General features: G+C 41.3%; 1 protein-coding gene across 3 annotated transcripts in view; it reads left to right on the forward strand.

The window, feature by feature from the left end:
- CCDC171 (coiled-coil domain containing 171) overlaps positions 1-20,357 on the forward strand; it is a 3,960,104-nt gene that overhangs the window by 1,007,328 nt on the left and 2,932,419 nt on the right. For all 3 annotated transcript variants that reach the window (XM_044061288.1, XM_044061289.1, XM_044061290.1), the window contains exon 9: positions 9,487-9,625. In XM_044061288.1, the coding sequence (XP_043917223.1) occupies positions 9,487-9,625 (139 nt within the window). The remainder of the gene's footprint in view (positions 1-9,486; positions 9,626-20,357) is intronic.

The raw sequence follows: 20,357 nt of genomic DNA on the forward strand, positions 1-20,357 counted from the left end.
TGATATCTAATGATTTTTAAAAGCTTTATTCTGTGTATAATTTTCTGTTTTTGGCTGAAAAAGATCTGCTGACTAGTCCACTTATCCAGATATCAAACTAAAATAAATGCTATAATATTGTGTCTGACAATCCACAACAGGAAATTCCTACCTTATTAAATATTCTGAGATTAGTTCATTTATGCTATATCTTAGAAAAGCTTGAAATTAAGATGAAAGCAATATCAGTAAACTATGGTTGTACAAATGAGTTAGTTGAGTAATATTCATATTTATGGGACATGATTAAATGAGGTAGTTAGGCATGCAGGTTAATAAGGAATTAATTTTGGCAACTAAAGAAACATGGCAGGAAACCAAACAGAGGATAATTAAAACACTGAAGAGAGGAAGACTGTGTTTATGGATCTGAGTAGTAAGTAGAGGTATTGAAAATGCTTCTAGTCCCATTGATGTTCTGTTCAGGCAAGATGTACTTCTGGCAGCCTAAGAAGAGGTTATGGACAGTAATTTAATGAAGAGTTTATTTTGTCTGTTCTAAAACAAGGATTATCTCATCTTATCCCATCTAATCCTTGCCCTCTTCCCTTTCTAAAGTGCATCAGGGCTACCAAACTTGAAAAGATATTTTAAGGTTTACACAGTTGAGAAGCAATGAATATGCTGCAAGTTGAAAGTTACAGATATAAGTGGTGAATGATTAATTTTAAACACTGAGAAGTTTTAGAAAATGAGAGAGATTTTTTCAGCACAAGTCCTTACAGAGAATATGAAGAATCACATAGAGCATTACATAAAGTGAAAGAAAACATTTTAAAAACAAAGTGAGTGAGTGATTGGAGAATGGAAATCCTGTCTATAGAAATATCTTCAAGTAAACTCTCAAAAAATAGGCAAGATGTGATTGGGATTTAATGGAGAGAACTGGCTGAGGTACCAAGCTATCAAGAACAGATAGATCAGGGAGGAAGAGAAACAGACGGTAAAGTAAAAGAAGTATGTAGTTCACTTATTAGAGATTGTCCGAACTTTGCTACCTATACTTCATAAGTAAACAAAGAGAGAAGGCAGCTTTGGTAATGTTTATGGTGGAACCAAGAGCAAGGAATGCTACTAAAAAGGGAATTAATTAGACTTAAAAACAGTGCATGATGGTTATAAGGATCAGTTAGAGGAGTTGAGGAGAGATTGGGGGAGTAGAATAGACAGACAAATCACAAAAGAACAATGGGAAGACATCTGCATAGCTCTTACATATGCAACAAAATCCAGATGGTTTAGGATATTTGCCTAGAAGTGTTTACATATGTATTTCCTCACTATGAGTAGACTACTGAATATTTTTCCTCAAGAAGAGAGCAAGTGTCGGAGATATGAAGGGGAAGAGAGAGGGGAAACTAGGAAATATATATTTTTGGGACAGTATAGATGTGACTGCATTTAAAAACTCCCTATATCTTGGGGGAACAAGTAGTAGTCAATAAGGAAAAGGTCTTTTTTTAAGCTGGAGCCTAGGATTAGAAATACAAAGGCATAATAAGGTCTTAAGTTTAATGATGCTGATAGCCCAAAAAATGGAAGTCAAAAGTTAGGCTTCAATAGATAATGTAATGAGTATCATAAAGGAAAATAAGGAACTGGAGATGGAGCAAGTAAATTGCATTTAAATAAATGGCATTTGTGAGAAGAGTACATCATAAACTAATGCTCAATAATAATAATGCTATAAAATGGCTGGAAAGAATAAGATAAGTAAAATTGTATAAAATGTCAAAATATTTGCTGAGGTAAAGAGTATATATGTGTGTGTGTGTGTGTGTGTGTGTTTATATATTATCTGTAAAATGTATGAAGGTGTTATGTGAATTCACCCTGCGCTCTAAAGTGTCAAATTTAAATAAAGCTGTTATTTAAAAAAGTTTACTGTTTGCCTCAAACCAAACATAAGTACGTGTATCTGTGCAACCACAAAATGACCAATAAACGAAAAAGTAACTCTGTTCACATTGTGTTCACCCTAAACTCAGTATTGGTGCCCCTTGAATAAGTGATGCAAAGTGAGAGAAATAATGGGCATTTCAGCATGCTGCTGTCATACACAGCTCGACTTTCCATGGAAAGCCATAGACATAATTTAACATTTATGAGGTAATGTTCATTGTCGCCTCACAGCAAGAGGTTCTCCAGTTCGATTCTCAGCTGGACCACCATCTGTTCAGAGTCTGCATGTCCTCTCTGCGGTCGAGTGAGTTTTAAAGACATGAAGGTAGGTACATGTGTGTGTGTGTGTGCCTTTTTGTGAAGACACTGTAAAAACTCCACTGCAATCAATCTGCGAACCGGTGATCCGCTGTGGCGATCCCTAACCGAGAAAAGCCCAAAGAAATTGCTTTTTATCAGGTAATACTCCTTTGCTTTCAAATACTCTACCTTCACCTCCCAACCCCAAAAATTACAACATTTAGACTGCTTGCGTATTTATGTTTAGCAGCTGTCAAAATGAGAGAGAAAATAGCTGCAGTAATATAATTCATTTTGTAGTCCCTATAGATATATTGTTGAACATGCAACAGTGATTTTGTGATTGCCACTTTCTTTAATACATTGTGCTTCTACCCCTCCCACACCCTGGATGTTTCACTGTGATTAAAGTAGAAGAACGACAGTAATGTCTTTTAACTTGCTGTTCTTGAATAGTTATGTACCTCTCCCTGTGAGACTATATTGTCCATATTTATGCCAGGATTTTTGGTCTCTCTTCTCAGTTGTGGGAGGAGAAGGAATGCAAAGCGGATACATAGTACATTCCCCTGTGCAACTTATAAGTGATTTACAAGTAGGGTTGTAGTACAGTCTAAAGGAGTAAAACTAACAGCTTGGGTTTACAATTCCTTAAAAAACTGGAAAGGCTGACCTCAGTCGTATTCCAATAGCATGAGTATTACTAATTATATACTGGGAAGATTGCACATCCTGTTGAGATGCATCACACTCCATTTGGGAGGTAAAACCTAGTGCAACACCCTGGCAAATTCAGCAACCCATACTAAAGATCGAAGAAGTGAGGCTAGTATACACTTTAGAAGAGGTTGCCTCTGAGAGTACCAATATTTTTTTTCCTTAAGTCATATGCAGCTGCAGATGTATTTATTTATTTCAGTTTACTAACTGGGGTAGAGCACTGATCATAGGGGAGCAGTTAAGTCTCAGCTCGGGTAGACCATTAAAACAGCACAGTTAAAATCATGCAAAATGAGAATAAAATAAAATGTGTACATTCATAATTTTAAGACTAAAGTCTAAACACCCCTTTTAAATGCAAAACTGAAGTCATTATCTGTTTTATAAAAGTTCTCTTTATTTTCCTTTTAGCTTCAAAAATTAGAGCAGCACTATCTGATGTCTTAACATGCAAGGGCACACATGTATGTGTATATATACATACATACATACAAGTATAGTATATTAGTAAGCTGTTCTAGTAACTTGTATCATTATTGAGAGATGGAGGTTATATTATATAATAGTCTTTTTAAAAAAAATCATTATTTTTAAATAATGTGATTGTATGATAGCAATACAGGACGGCAGGGTTTTTGGTAATTGTGTATTTACCCATGGTAGGGAAAACTGGTTTGGTCACTTAGTCTGTATTCTCATAACCTAACAATCTCCCAAATGTAGAAGTATGAATTACCCACTCCGTCCCATGGTTTGTAACTTAACTGTGCTAGCCGTAGTCCACTATGATGACCTATTTGTGAAAGTCATAGTAATTTGTATGTTCTGATGTTCATCATGTTACACTGCTGCAGTCATTACACTTGGGTTATCCTGCCGTCAGGCGGTTCCCTAGTCGGCCTGAGTTCCAAAGTCTTGGTCTGGCATCGGTTGCTGTTGCCTCCTCCCTGACAGTGCGACTGCGGTATATAAGATGCAGCCGACACCATTTTCTTCAGTCTTTCTTGCCGTGCGGTGCCCGAAGCAGAAGCAGTTTGCAAGTGCCGGTCGGCTGACTCCTGTGATTTTCATTCCGAATCCAGAACCGAAGTCTTCTACAAAGCTAAGTACCTTGTTGGGGAAACTTTTTGCGTCAGACCGATGTCAGTAAAAGTTAATAACTGTATTTCTTGTGGGAAGCAAATACCTCATAAGGATTTCCACTCCTATTGTATTCCATGCCTAGGCCCAGACCACGACATCACTGGTTGTCGGTTTTGTGCTAGGTTTAACAAGCGCACTATTAAACGTCGGTTTGATTTTGCCTGACATTATTTTGGCAGAAAATTCAATTACACCATGCCGTCGGAACTTCCGACGACCGGAAAACATAAAAAGTGCAAAGACAAGGACAGGCATCCAAGGCCCAAAACTGACGACAAGGCCTCTTCTAGGCCGGTCGCCTGTTCTCCGGTTTTCAGCGAGGCGGCTACGCAGCCCCTGACGACCGCTACCACAGACCGCCTCCGACTCCCACGTGGAGCTGGCTGGGCGTTCGGACACTCTAGGTTTTCAGTCTACCGAAACTAACCCTTCAGAGGGAACCATAGTAGCTGAGCAACCCACAGCTTCAGAGGGTGTTTTCAGACCTACTTAGTTAACCATTAAACCCTCTGCTAAGTCTAAGGCCCCCTTAAAAACAAAGAAACAGATGCAGCATTCTCCAGGACAGGCTTCCATGCCTAAAAAACAAATGCTCAAAATGGCTGAAGACCTAATCACCCTGATCAGGGCGTCCTATCCCCTTCCTGATAAAAAGACCCAGACAGGATGCAGACTATGAATCTTCAGACCGGGTGTCTATTTCTTCAGATTCATCCTCGGACCTAGGATATTCTTTACCCCCTTATGAGGACTCTGATGCTGAGGAATCAATTCCATCAGCCTCCCCGCCTGAGGCCTACTCCTTTGGGGAGACCTTACATACCATGAGGGAGCATTTCCATTGGGAAGGCCAGGATTACTCAGAATCCAAGAAAAGGCTCAGAGACTTCCTTTTATTGCCACAACACAGACACCTTGCTATTCCGCCAGTGTTGGATATTGTGGATGTGTACACTGAATCCAGCTTAAACCCTGACTCCTTACCTCCAGCCCCAGTTAAACCTGATGGATATTAGAGTCCCTAACTCTCACAAATTTCTGTATAAAAGCCCTGTTGGTGACCCTTAAACTATTTCTCAGGGACCCAAAGGGATTAAGGCCTCTTCAGCAAAAAAATCCAGTTCCCTCTGACAGAGATTCCAGAGCATTAGACAGATGGGGAAAGAAAATATATACCTCTGCAACTTTAGCAATGAGAGCTTTAAATTGCCAGTTTCACATGCTAAAATATCAGCAATTTTTGATCTCATTTGAAACAAAAAATGCTTCCATATTCTGATCCTCCTAATTTTAAAGAAATGCAGGATTTCTTGCATGCAGCTGAACAAGTGGGAAAACACATTTTGCAATGTGGTTTTGATTCCTTAGAGGCCTCCTGTAGAGCAGCAATTAAGGCTCTGTCATTAGAAGGCATGCTTGGTTAAAAGAACTTAAGTTACCAGATCTTGTTAAGGCAAAATTATTGGATGCACCTTTGCAGCGGGATGTGTTGTTTGGAGTTAAGGCAGAGGAAGTATTAAAGAAGATGGAGGATAAGGCAAAATCTATGCAAACGGTGAAGGATTTCTTACAGGTTCATCCTTCTCGTTTTAGCAGAAATTGGCCAACAAAGAATTGGTCCTTTCCAGTCAGACAGACCTCAAAGGGGCCGATACAGACGTCCAAGAGGTAGAGGTCAAGCACAAGGTCCTTACAGGCCTCGATAATGGGGTACACCAGGCCAGAAAGAAGGGGAAGACAGGCCACAACCTTATAAAAAGCAGCCTCAATGACTTCCCACTACAGCTGCCAAACGGCTCTCTTGGCAGCCCCCTTAGGGGGAAAACTGGCACTTTTCTATCACAATTGGCATTACATCACCAAAGACAAATGGATTCTCAACATTGTATCTCAAGGTTACAGGTTCCACTTTCACACTCTGCCAAGGTTAAAAGGAATGCCAAATCTGCCACCAAATCAATGGGCAGAGGCTCAAAAACAAGTTATATCACTCATGGACATGAGAGCTATTCAATAGGTACCACCACAGGAGCAAGGACAAGATTTTTACTCAAGACTCTTTCTGGTCCCCAGAAAGGACAAAGCCTGGAGACCCATTCTGGATCTTTCTTCTCTAAACACTTACTTGGATGTTCCGAAATTCAAAATGTTGACACTACAGCAGCTTCTTCCCATGCTGGGCAAGAAATCTTGGCTGGTGACTTTGGACCTCAAGGAGGCATACCTGCATGTCCCTATCAGACAAAACTGCAGAAGATACCTCAGATTTATAGCTGGTTCAATGCACTATCAATTCTCTGCACTGCCCTTTGGCTTATCTACTGCGCCCAGGGTCTTCACAAAGTGCCCGGCACCAGTAATTGCATTTTGCAGGCAAAAAGGAATTAAAATTTATCCATACCTGGACGACTGCGTGATTCAAGCAGAGAGCAAGGGCATTCTTCTAAAGCATCTGGAGTTCGTAAAAAAGTTAAGTTGCTTGGGGTACACAGTAAACGAAAAGAAATCAAAACTAGTGCCCTCACAGCAGATAATATCCTGGGTGCCAGCTTGAACACAACGGCCCAGATGGCTTATCTCACGCCAGACAAGCAAGGACAACTGGCTCAATATTTTCAATTGATGGCAACAAAGACCCAACTCCCTGCAAGAAAAATTCTGCAGGCCTTGGGCTACATGGCATCTTGCATACTACTAATTCCGTATGGCAGACTGCATATGAGGAAACTACAATGGTACCTAAAGAGTGTATGGTCTCAACACTGTCAGTTTGGAAACAGTTATACCACTAATTCCTTGCCTTATACAGGAGTTTTGATGGTGGGCTCAAGCTTGTCACCTCAACAAGGGACAGCCTTTTACTCAACCCACAGCCAGGCAAACACTGACAGATGCATCGGTTTACGCCTGGGGAGCACACATGGCAGGAAAATGTATTCCGGAGCAAAGGCATCTTCACATCAATTAAAAAGAGATGCTAGCTGTACAAAATGCACTTATAGCTTTCAAGGACCTGCTACATCCAGGAAAACTACTACTAAAGACAGACAACACCACAGTTATGTGGTACATAAGCAAGGGGGCACACACTCCTACCCACTCTGCAGGCAAGCCATGACCTTGTGGAACACAGCTCTAGACTACCAAGTTCATCTGCAAGCACAATTCCTGCCAGGCAAGAAAAACACACTGGCAGATGACCTAGGCAGAAACATCATGGATCCCTATGAATGGGAATTGAATCCACAAATATTCAGAATGATAACACAAAAATGGTGGAGCCCGGACATAGATCTGTTTGCATCCCCAATGAACTGCCAACTACAGAAATTCTGCACAAGGAATTACCATTCACAAGCATGGAAAGTGGATGCCCTCTCATTCAACTGGAAAAACCTGCAAGTATACGCTTTCCCTCCTTTACCTCTCCTTCCAAAGGTGCTCATAAAAGCCAGGCAAGAAGAGCCAAAAATTATCCTGATTGCACCAGACTGGCCATGCCAACACTGGTACCCAATCTTAAAGAACTTAGCACAAGAACCACCCTGGATTTTGCCTCAAATCCCACATTTGCTGACACAGCACAACGATCAGATACTTCACAGCCAGCTAAAGACTTGAAACCTAGCTGCATGGAAAAGTCCTTAGTGAAGCAAGCATTGCCCCTCTCCAAAGCAGTTATGGATGTCATTCTGTAGGCCAGAAGGCCTAGCACCAGGAAAGCCTACTCGGATAAATGGAAGAGATTCTGTGCCTGGAACCAGGCGCACAGCCTTGACCCTCTTGCCCCAAACATTCCTCAGATACTTCAATATTTAAATAATGGACAAGGGCCTCTCCTTCTCATCCATCAAGATCCACGCCTCAACCATTTCTGCTTATTACAACACGGATCCACCAATTTTTTCTAATCCTTTGCTCAAACAGTACCTCAGAGGGGCTAAAAACATAAGACCGCCCCGTAGAGCACCTACCCCAACTTGGGACCTCAACTTTGTTTTGGAAAAATTAACTTTACCTCCCTTTGAGCCAGCTAACACAGCAGAATTAAAATACATCTCTTGGAAAACTGCTCTACTACTGGCAATAACATCAGTATGAAGAGTTTCAGAATTACAGGCATTAATGGCAGTGGAACCTTTCCTCATTTTCCACCAGGACAGGGTGTCTTTAAGAACTAACCCTATGTTTATGCCAAAGGTGGTATCAAGTGTGGCTCCAAACCAAACTATTCACTTGCCAACTTTTTATCCATAACCACAGAACAAAGGGGAGAGACTACTACATTCATTGGACATTCACAGGCAGTTACGCTTCTACTTGGACAAAACCAAAGCTTTCAGAAAATCTGAGCAATTATTGGTAGCATATGCTGCAGGAGCACAGGGAAAAGCCATTTCAAAACAGACTATCTCAAAATGGATAGGACATTGCATACGTTTCTGCTATACTCACCATGGGAAACCTATACCTAGCAGCATTAGATCTCACTCCACCAGGGCAACAGCTACTTCAACTGCCTACCTCAGAGGAGTACCTACCAAGGAGATTTTGGAAGCAGCAACATTGAGTTCTGTGCATACCTTCACCAAGCATGACCATTTGCCTTTATACTCCAAATCCAGAGCTGGCTTCGCCACTGCTGTGCTGCAGGGCCTTATAGCCACCCCTACTGCCTTATAGAACCAGCCTCCCTACCTCAGCTTTTGGATTCCACCCAAGTATAATGACTGCAGCAGTGTAACACGATGAACATAGTACAGTTTTGTACCTACCATAAATGTAGATGTTAGAGTGTAAACACTGCTGCAGTCCAGGATACCCTCCCTCCTTCCCCTCTTACTTGCTGGTACGTACCTATGCCTTCTACCCTTTACTACCTATGGGGAGTATTTGCTGGTAACTGAAAGTTGTTGTTTGCTTTTCTTATGTATGTTGTATTAGCAATTTGAATTGCCTACCTATTTGGGGGCACCTGACATAGAAAATGGCGTCGGCTGCATCTTGTATACCCCTGTCGCACTGACGTCAGGGAGGAGGTGACAACAACTGACGCTGGACCAAGACTTTGGAACTCAGGAAGACTGGGGAACTGCCTGACGGCAGGATAACCCAAGTGTAATGACTGCAGCAGTGTTTAAACTTGAACATTTACATTTATGGTAGGTACAAAACTGTACTTTCTTTTCCCTCAAGTCTGATTGATTTACCTTATCCTTATTGTTTTAAAACTTTGGAATGTGGCACTGCATAATTAACATGATTAATACATTTCCCCAAACTTATGCATATCTACTTTGTTTACTGTTGCAAGGGATGCAGTTTGGGTTTCTTTAGAAATTTTTATTGCATGATGGATTAAAACTGTTTTATGTTTATCAGATTGGAGAGTGAGCACTTGTCAGCAGTGAAGCAGTTAAACAAGGAGGTGGAAGAAAAGAAAAAAATTATTGGAGACCTTTCAAAAAAACTTCAAAACATTCAAAAAGATAACACAGAATTAAGGGAAGAACTTAATATGGTGAGTTTCTTCCATTGTGTTTCCTACTTATTCTTTAATGATTTCTGTTTTTGTGTACAGTACATATTTGTGGTGAAGCTCTGCAGTACTGAGGTTATTATTTAAAGGATATATGTGCAATGTGCTCTTCATTGTTGCTGACTATCTAGTTGTTTAGGTGTATTGCTTTTCAAGATGCCATTGAGCCAGTATTGAAATACAGACAAAGTGGACATTTACCCTGTGATTATCCCTAAAATCTCTGTGCAATAAAAGAACTAGTCTTAGTGCAGTTAATTACAAGCATTTACCAACATAGTGTTATATGACAGGTATCAAATTATTTAACATGGGTCTTGACTCCAAGCATAAGGTTTGTGAATGGAACATAGCCCTTTGGTGTAATAGCATTGGGAGCCACTGTGTGTCTGTGTGAGATAGTGATATTTCTTACACTTAATGATTCTCTTACACCATTAGCCAGTCATCAGAATCATCCTGGCCAGTTTGGTCCATTGGTTTCCCTTTACCAGGGCAGCAATCAGAGGAGAGGAAAGGAGAAGTCATTAAGACATGTATCAGTTTTTTATGTTGGGTCCATAATACCCAAGAATGCCCAGTGCATGTTCTGTAGGAAGATTTGCAGTGGGCATAGCACTGGACGGTCACTCACTTTCATGAGAGACATAAGCTCATAGGATGAGGACATTGTACATGTTTCTGTGGTCTGCACTGGAGATATTAGTGCTTGTGTACTCTGGCTACATGCCAGTTCCTCACCCCAAAAGAGAGGAGCAGGCATAGCACCTTCACTCCACTCCCTCCCCACCAGCTCTAGCAAGTGCCCAAAATACTAATCATATTATGACCACTTGATCATCATCAAGTCTTTATCTTTCTGTACCAGCCAAGCTGGCTGCTAACAGTTAAAACATTTAAAAAGTTATCCTGTGGGATGAAATGCAATTAAGTTCCAGTGCATACAATAGGGATGTTAAGACATGGATTTGGCAGTGTGGGTCACTCTGTTGGCCTCTGCATGGCTGCCACGTAACATAAATCGTCATACCATCGTGGCACTTTTTTCCTTCTAGATATAAATTAGCACATTAAGGATTTCTTCACTCTAATGGATACCTCTCTGATATTCATAGCATTATCCTTCCCAAAGTGCATAACCTTGTTCTTTGTGGCATTGAATGATAGATGCCATCAGTTAGCGTAGGCTGAACGCTTGTTCATTTTCTCATAAAATATTGCAACCAGCCAGTGCTACTTCAGGCTTGATGTCATCTGACAACAGGCTAACCTTGCCTTCTAGCTTGTCACTGGTATCTGGTAAAACATTTAAGATTTAGCCAGACATTGGCCTTATTCAGCAGGAAGCTTCATTGTCAGTCTTCAGAGAGGACCCAGGCATCATAAATGCAGCAGTTAATATCTGATGTTCTTCGTGTTTCACTGTTGCAGTCATTACATTTGGGTTATCTGCTTGCAGTAGCCCTCAGTCGGCCTGATTAACAAAGTCTTGGGTCCTGCGTCGGTTGCTGTCCCTTCTTCCATTACATCAGGTCATCAGAGGTATAAAACATGCAGCCGACGCCATTACATCAGTCTTTCTTGCCGTGCGGTGCCTGAAGCAGAAGCAGTTCGCAAGTGAGTTTCAGAACCGAAGTCTTCAACTAAAGCTAATTACCCTGTTGGGGAAACTTTTTCTTGCTCCTTACCGATGTCAGTAAAAGTTTATAATTGCATTACTTGTGGAAAGCAAATTCCTCATAAAGATTTTCATTCGTACTGTATTCCTTGCCTAGGACCTGACCATGACGTACCTTGCAGTCAGTTTTGTGCTTTATTTAATCAGTGTACTATCCGTCGTCTGTATATTTTTGCCTCTAAATATTTTGTTTATCGGTTTAATTATCCAGAAATGTCGTCTGTTAGCCATCTGACTACTGGGATTTCTAAAAAACGCAAAGATAAAGACCGAAACAGGCCGCTGAGGTCCAAAACTGCCAATGACGCTTCTCCTAAGCCAGTCGCCAGTACTCAGTGAGGTGCTTTCGCAGCCCCTGATACCCGCTACTTCTGATTCGCAGGCCTCTACTGAGACCTATTCAGAGTCCTGTATGCCGTGAGATGCTTCAACTATGGAACACGCGGATGTCTCTACCTTGGATGTGTCCAGAGCTGCTGTGCAGGCACTGGCTTCTGAGGGTGTATTCAGGCCTACAGACTTGCATATTAAACTGATGCCTTCTTCTTCATTAGGCCTAAATCTTGAACCATGCCTAAAAACCTAATGCCCAGGCCACATGCTCAGACCTGTATATGCCTAAAAAAACAAATAAGAATGGCTGAAGATCTTATAATCCTAATCAGGGGAAGCCAACCTCCCCCTTCTAAGAGATGTAGGACTGAAGTTGTTTATGAATCTTCTGACCAGGATTCTGATTTTTCTGATTCTTCTGATGATTGCAGCCATTAATATCTGTTTTCTTTTAGTGAGCTGCAAGAAAATGTGTATACCTTTATAATTAGCCACAGTCCTGTGTGTAAAGTTTCTGCATGCATTCTTTTGTTAGTGAGTTAGTAAATGTGTTAGGGATGATTGTAAAAGTTATGTGAAGGAATAATATGGACATGTTTTGGAATATGAAGTCAAATAACTCACTGTCAGTTTTTCTAGCACACACAGAATCATCCAACAGCTTTCACTGATCAGTGAATTCATTTTAATGAAATATGAAACAACTGCTCAGCAGCATTTTACCTGCTAGCAGTGGCATTAACTACTACTTTAGAGGTCTGTTTAATGCTTTAACCAAAACTGTCACCTCTTCCTGTCTGGCAGCAACTCAAGCCATATCTAGCTGCTGGAACATATTTTTTGTGTGATTTGGCCACCCTGTCAGTAAAGATTCATGGTCACAGGTTTGGTCCAGTGTGAAAAGTCATTCTTTTGACAATGAAGAGTTTGTCAGAAATTTTGTTTCATCGCTTTGTTATACAAGTCCTTGTCAGTGGTTCATGTTTTTTTTTTAAATTTACACTTTTTGTCTGCATGCCTACTAACCATCAAGCCTCCCCAGTCAGACTTGACCTTATTTTTTCAAAGCTCTCCAGGGGGGCTGTCACTTTGTTGGCCATGAGGGTTGCTTGTGTCCCTCCCCTGGGTAGGTGGATATGTGACCTAGAGCACCATGAGAGTCCTAATGCTTTCCCTTGCAGACATGCATGCTCCTTTGCACATGCTGAGTGAAGGTTACCACCAGTCTGTGGTTTGGTGTAGGTCTCGGGCATACCTCCTTCCTTCAAAGGACTGCTGCTCCTCCTCCGTTGGCTGGGTATATGCCCATCCTTCCTGATGTCTCTGTCAGGCACCTGAGCTGCTCATCAAACTCTTGTTGTCTTGGTCATAGTCAAGACATTATCCTACTATGCCACCAGAAGTGACTAGTGAGTTTACCTTTTGAATGTGTTGAAACTTTCCTGTTAAGGAGGAGCTTCTGTCTTGTATAGATATGGTTATTGATGTAAGATAAATATCACATGGCCCACTTACTCTGACTTTATTTACTGATGGGCTTGTTGTGTCCCATTTGTCTAACACTGATTTTTTTTAACCTTTGTGGTGGGAGAGCCCTGTGGGAAGCTATCATTCATTTCCCGGAACTCAGCACCATTAACCTCTTGTAACCACGTGCAGTTTTTAAAAAAATGTTACAATAACTGCATTATCAAACTATAGAGACAGACCTTTGAAAATGACACTTCAGTGCATTACTTATTTGTTGTATCATATAAAAGCAACATGTAATGAGAGCTCAGGCACATTCGACATTTTAGTGAACTGAAGTAATAGCAGTCACCAAACCAGACTTTCCTCACTGCAAATTTGCAATGTAAATTACACAATTTACCTGCAGAATAGGAAACAACAACAGAATAATTGAACTAAAGTTACAAAATCACTATCAGTTCATCCCATAAGGCTCTCTTCTTAATTGATAATTTTTTTAAAGCCATTTTTCTCCAGTCACATACCAATGATTTTGAGCTTCTCTACTCTCAGCTCCTTATACTGCTATATTCAGAGGTTCCCACACTGTGGGAGCACCTCAGGTTCACCCCTCACAGGGCAGGGTTCATCTTTCCAGAACAGCCCCATCCACAAGGGAGTTGTCTATCTCCCCATGAATAAGTTTTCTGCCCCCCCCCCCACATGCGTTTCTGTGTGGGATGGGGCCAACTGAGGAGTCCTGGTACTGTGGCTCACAGTGATTTTTTTTCTCTTAAGTCTCATCTCTGACATGCTGGTGCAGTGGTGCTACAAGGGAATATGCCCCCCCCCCCCAACATACATAGTGATGTGTCTCTCTTTTGCCCATTCCTGTGCCGAAGCAACAAGTCTGTTATCACAGTCCAGATATTAGCACTGGGACTCATAAAACAGCTACAGTGCCAGCATTCCCCCTCCCCTTCCCCTGGAAGAGGCAAGTCAGCATTGCCTTGCCATTCCTTTTCTGTTCCCACCATCTTCAGCAGGTGAGTGAGCCACTTCTCAAACACCGGTTGCTCGAGTTAGTCAGGCTGTTGTAAGGCTATCTTTTTTTAGACTTTTCCCTTTTTCTTAGAGGTTCTTTTCCATTGCTCTCCCCTGGCACCCTGCTGTTTAAATTATTTGTTGGGAAATGAGGGCACAGGAGGGATAACAATTAGTTGTTTTTAAAAAGGCAGTTTCAAAAAGTTGTGCTACTCATTGCATCAGTTCCCACTTTTCCTCACACTTCATAAGTACTTCAGCAGCCGAAGGGCCACAGAAGATATTTATCTAAAGGACAGATCAAGAATGCAGATTTTACTTCATCAGGAAGGTTTTGAGACTGAAGACAGTCTTCTCAAAAATTATCCAGAAACAGACACTCCAGAATAAGAGTCAGAGGCATCATAAGTGCACTTCAGAATATGATTAATCATCTGAAAAACAACTGGCATAGAAGCATTCACAAAACTTTTTTTCTGTCATAACATAGGTTAGTTAATGTTTGTATATTCTCAAGAGTCAAAAGCAAAAACGTTTAACACATGGGCTTGACAATTTAAAATCCTGAAAGCTAATGTGCTAGAAGCATAGCTCTTGTTCCCCAGCTTCTCAATGGTCTTTTCCTTCTTTATCTGAGGGAGAGTGGTTAGAAGTGGTAACTTATTTGGCAAAAGCAGATTTAGAAAGAGAGATGGTTGCTGGATCTGCCTTGGTATTAGAAAATAGGTGCTTATGTAACCAGAGTGCCTTATATAATCTATCAAACCTTTTGACAGTCAAAGGTTGTATGTCTGGTAAACTGGCTGCATTAAGAAAAAAATCCCCTAACACAGGAAAAACAGGAGGAATGGGAGTTGCTTTAGCCATCTCTAATTGTATTAAAGCATAATACATTTTCTGTCTTCTTATTGAAACATCTAACTCATATTAGTTTTCTTCACTAGGGATGTGTGTAGGAATGTTTTCCTCAGAATCAGAAAGCTTTGAATGAGTAAAATCCACATAAATGCACTTCTCCCCTATAAGGCTTCACTCATTAACTGGAAAATCCAGAGTGAGAAGGAATTCTTTAGCTCTTCCTGCCTGAAGATTGACTAGTTTTTGGAAAAGCAGCTATCAGTTCATTAGCAAAAAAAACTGTAGATCAGTTCCATCCACATTAACAGAAATAGGGTGACAATTTTTCTCACTAAGCAGTGTCCCCTCCCTCCAGGCAAGCATTTTTACTTACAAAGGACTAAAAATATCAGAAATTTTGACCAATTATTCATTTCATATGCAGAACCAACACTGGGTAAAACTGTTACCAAAGTTACTCTATCTAGAGGAATAACAAATTGCATTTCCTTTATGTATAATAAATTGGACATTGTTCTGACAAAACCTGTTTGAGCTCATTCCACCAGACCCATGGCAACTTCCTCAGTTTTTCAGTCCAGAGTGTCTATGGATGATATTTGTGCAGCAGGTACAGGTACTTGGCTACTCCCCATACCTTTATTATTCATTACGGATTAGATCTGGTCTCCAGAGGGAAGACATCTTTTGGTTTTATGGTGCTCAGGGACATCCTTCCTTAAGTCCGCCCTGGAAATTAGGTAGCTGGGGACTCTGTCCTCAGTTGAGGACAGAATGAAAATTGACATCATCAGATAAAGAGGTTGCATACCCACCATAATATTCCATCTGTGTTGTCAATTTTCATTCTTCCTCAACTACCCTCCCACCAGCCGCCATCCTTAAGGCTTCTGGCAGAATGAGCCTTTAGAGGACCTACATATTCTTATTATTTACATAAACTCCAAATATAGCGTCTCCATGATGATTTCCATCTTTTACTTTCTACAACAGCAGCAAACAAGATCTGAGGTAACTGGGGTTGGTGTATTGTGGGTAAGGGAAAAGCGTTTTGGTTGCCACAAGCTTTAGCACTGGATGAGATGGATCCAAGGGATCGGATCGAAACCCATCAGTTGAGGAAGAGTGAAAACTGACAACATAAGATCATTTGTTTCTGCTCATTATCTGTAATCTTATTGTGCCCCTAACTTCCTGTAAAAAACTTAGAATGTTGGTAGAATAACAAGATGCATTCACCTGCATAATCTGAAGGATACAAACTCAAACTCAAATGTTTGTCATTATTTTGTGACCTTAATGCTCAGCGATTTGTTAAAAAAAAAAAAAAAAAAAAAAACAGATTTTGAGGAACGGACGAAAAATATGAAGCAAACATCTGGATGTTCTACAAAAATCTAGATAGCAGAGAGGCAGAAAAGGTGAGTGTAAACATAATGGAGTGCAATACATGGCCTTTCTGAGAGTGTCTGCTAAGTACCACAATGAAGGCAAGGAGCAACACCAGGATAGATAACCAGAATTTATTGAAATCCTTAGCACTTTCGTCAGATTATATCCACAGACTTCTTCAGAGATAATAAAACAACAACTTTTCCCATTTAAATATCCCTCTAAAAACAATCATGTGACAATTAATTAACCCAACAATTATTTAAAGAGAAATCCACCTAAAAATATGCATTTTTGGAGGGATATTTAAATGGGAAAAGTCATTGTTTTATTATCTCTGAAGATGTCTGTGGATATAATCTGACGAAAGCGCTAAGGATTTCAATAAATTCTGGTTATCTAATATTGGTGTTGTTTGCTCCTTGCCTTCATTGTGGTTCTTGGTTTGTGGAGATGTCTACTGGTAGTGTCTGCTAAGTATTTTATGGCTTTCAAAGCTGGCAAAACATTTAGCGATTTTTTTCATTGTAATCAATTGTACACAGAACAGCTAAAGCAGCATGCACTTCAAAGATTTCTTATCCCAGTGATCGTAACTCACTTATGTGTTCTCGAAACAGATGCCAAGAAATTTAACTCTTGAGCTTAGCTCTCAAGGTGAATTTCTTGGCATCCACGTTTTCAGCACATAAGTGGGTTATGATTGACAACCCAATCATAATCCTCTATATTAAAAATCCAAGACTATTATTAGAGAAAGATTAGGAAGTAGTGGACAGGGATATAGAACATCAGAATGAGTAGAAATTATGTAAAAGTAGCTGCAGTGCGACCACCAGATGAAAAGCTCACCAATATTGATATAAGTGCTTAGCTATAAAATGTATATAGACTGGGAAAGTAAAATATGCTATACAAATGTATGCTGTTGTGGAGAAAAGCTTGCAAACACTGCTGAGGTACAGCAAAACTGAAAACATATTTGGTAAGCAAACACCCATACACAGCAGGCAAAATGTGTATTAATTCAAAATAATAATGTTGTTTAGTAATTTACTCGTAGGACTCTGTCTGACCTTATCAACTTTAGCACACTAAGCCTGTTCATGTTCTTGCAAATTCAGCACAACAGGTAGCACATTTGCCTTTGGTGCAAAAGGCTGTGGGGGTTCTGTTCCTACACCAGGAAAATGGATTGCTGACATTGCAATTTGTGCTCCTCTCCTGAGTGTGTCATCCTTTAAATGAGACGTTAAACTGAAGTCCCATCTATGGTGGTACCTCAGGTGGATATAAAAGATACCTATCAAAAACAGTAGCGATATCCTTTTGTATAAGGTTAGAAAATTGCTTCCTAGCACATTATTCAGGGCCGTTGCCTTCTTTGGTGAAAAAATACCCTGAAGAGTTTGGTGTTTTTCCTGCCTTTTATAGGAGTGCCTCTACACTCCTGGCAGGATGAGCACTGCGAAGGCACCCAAAGAATTTGGAAACCGGTACAGGTGGGAAAAACCCTCATAGCTGAGGCTACTGTTATGCTAAGTTTACTTAAATAACTGCACTTTCTTCCAGCAAGATTTCAGTAGAAGTTTTGACATAGTGTATCACTACTTTTTCCCTTGCCAGGGCTTTCATCCTCAGAGTAGCACTAGATGTTCTTCGTGTTTCACTGTTGCAGTCATAACTGTAGGGTGATCCTGCCGGCAGGCAGCCCGAGGTCGGCCAGAATCACAAAGTCTGGGTCCGGCGTCGGCTGTACAAGCTAGTACCCTGATGTCAGTACGCTCTGGTACATAGCCCTCAGCCGACGCCATCTTCTCCAGTCTTTCTTGCCGTGCGGTGGAAAGCAGCTCACAAGTCGTTGGTTGGCAATTTTCGATCTACGTTTTTGATTGCTATCGGTCCAAAGTTCTTACTTCTCTTCTCAAAGCTAAGTACCCCGTTGGGGAATCTTTTTCTTGTTCCTCCGATGTCAGAAAAAGTTAATAATTGTATAGCGTGTGGAAAACAGATACCTCATAAAGATTTCCACTCTTACTGTCTACCTTGCTTAGGCCCTGACCACGACGTTTCTTGTTGTCGGTTCTGTGCCAGGTTCAATTCTCGCACTATTAAGCGTCGGTATGACTGGGCTTTAAATTACTTTGGCAGACGCTTCAATTATAGAATGTCGTCGGATTCTACCGGAATTCAAAAGAAGCGCAAAGACAAGGACAGGCCTCCGAGGTCCAAACAGGATTCGTCGCAGCTGGAGCCAGCGTCCGGTTCGGCTGTCGTCAGTGAGGCGCTTTTGCAGCCCCTGTCGTCCGCCACTTCTGAACCGATGTCCGATACGGACTCCCATGGGGAGCCATCAAGGCCTATTGTTTTATCTGCTGCAGGACCTTCAGACGTCGCTCCCTTAGATGGGTCCGGAACCGCTGTGCAGGTACCGGCTTCTGAGGGGGTATTCAGGCCTACTCGCATCACCATTTCTAAGACAAAGGCAAAGTCCAAGACTCCAGTTACTCCAGTTAAACCTAAAGTTTCTGCTCCAGCTACTTCTGAAGCTACTCCCAAGACACAGAAGCAATTGCTAAGGATAGCTGAAGATTTGCTTACAATGATTAGGGGTTCTCACCCCCCTCCAGAGAAAAGGCCTCGACAGGATGTTCCTTTGGATTCCTCTGACTAGGCTTCTGTATCTTCTGTTTCTTCCTCTGATCAGGAATATTCCTTTCCTCCTTATGAGGATTCGGATGCAGAGGATTCCCTGCCCTCTGCTTCTCCGCCTGAGGATTTCTCTTTTGGGGAGACCTTACATGAGATGAGGGAACATTTTCATTGGGAAGGTCAGGATTATTCTGCTTCTAAGAAGAGGCTTAGGGCATTCCTCCTTCTTCCTCAACACAGGCCTTTAGCTATTCCTCCTGTTCTTGATATTGTGGATGATGCCTTTTTCTGAGGCTAATTTGAATCCTGATTCCATGCCCCCTGCTCCTTCTAAGCCTGATAGATTTTACAGAGTCCCTGATTCTCATTTATTCTTCTTCAAGAACCCTTCGGCGGATCCTGAAACTATTTCTCAGGGTTCTATGGCTGTTAAGGTTGCTTCTTCCAAAAATCCTATTCCCTCCGAGAAGGATTCTCGTGCCTTAGACAGGTGGGGTAAAAAGGTATATACTTCTGCTACCCTTGCTATTAGGGCTTTAAATTGCCAGTTTCATATGTTTAAGTATCAGCAATTTCTTTTGTCTGTTTTGAAGCAAAAGCTTGCTACCTTTCCAGCATGTGCAGAGGATAAGGAATTGCAGGATGTATTGCATGCAACTGAACAAGTGAACAAGCATAGTTTGCATTGTGGTTTTGATGCTTTGGAAGCTTCTTGCAGGGCCGCAGCCTCTGGTACTGTCATTAGGAGACATGCCTGGCTTCGTGAACAAAGTTTGCCGGAACAGGTTAAGGCTAAACTTTTAGATGCCCCTGTTCAGCATGATGTTTTATTTGGATCCAAGGCTGAAGAGGTTATTAAAAAGATGGAAGAAAAGGCAAAATCTATGCAGACTGTGAAAGATTTCTTACAAGTTCAGTCTCCTAGATTTTCCAGGAATTGGCCCTCCAAAAATTGGTCCTTTCCCACATCTGACAGGCCTCAAAGGGGAAGATATAGATGCTCCAGAGGTCGTGGTCAAGCTCAGGCCTCTTACAGATCCAGACAATGGACTGCTTCTTCACCTAGAAGGGGAGAAGACAGATCCCAATCTCAAAGGAAGCAGACTCAATGACTCTCTCGGTTGGGCTTCAGGACCCCCTTACCTGGATGCCCCTCTCGGAGGAAAGCTTTCTCTTTTTTACAGAAATTGGACTCATATTACCCAGGACAAATGGGTATTGGACGTGATTTTAAGAGGCTACAAGTTCCGTTTTCATACTCTGCCAAGGGTTGTCGGTTGGCCAGATCTGCCAAAACATCAATGG

The sequence above is a fragment of the Protopterus annectens genome, chromosome 2.part0 (assembly GCF_019279795.1).
Source record: "Protopterus annectens isolate FY-2018-M chromosome 2.part0, PAN1.0, whole genome shotgun sequence".
Lineage (NCBI taxonomy): Eukaryota > Metazoa > Chordata > Ceratodontiformes > Protopteridae > Protopterus > Protopterus annectens.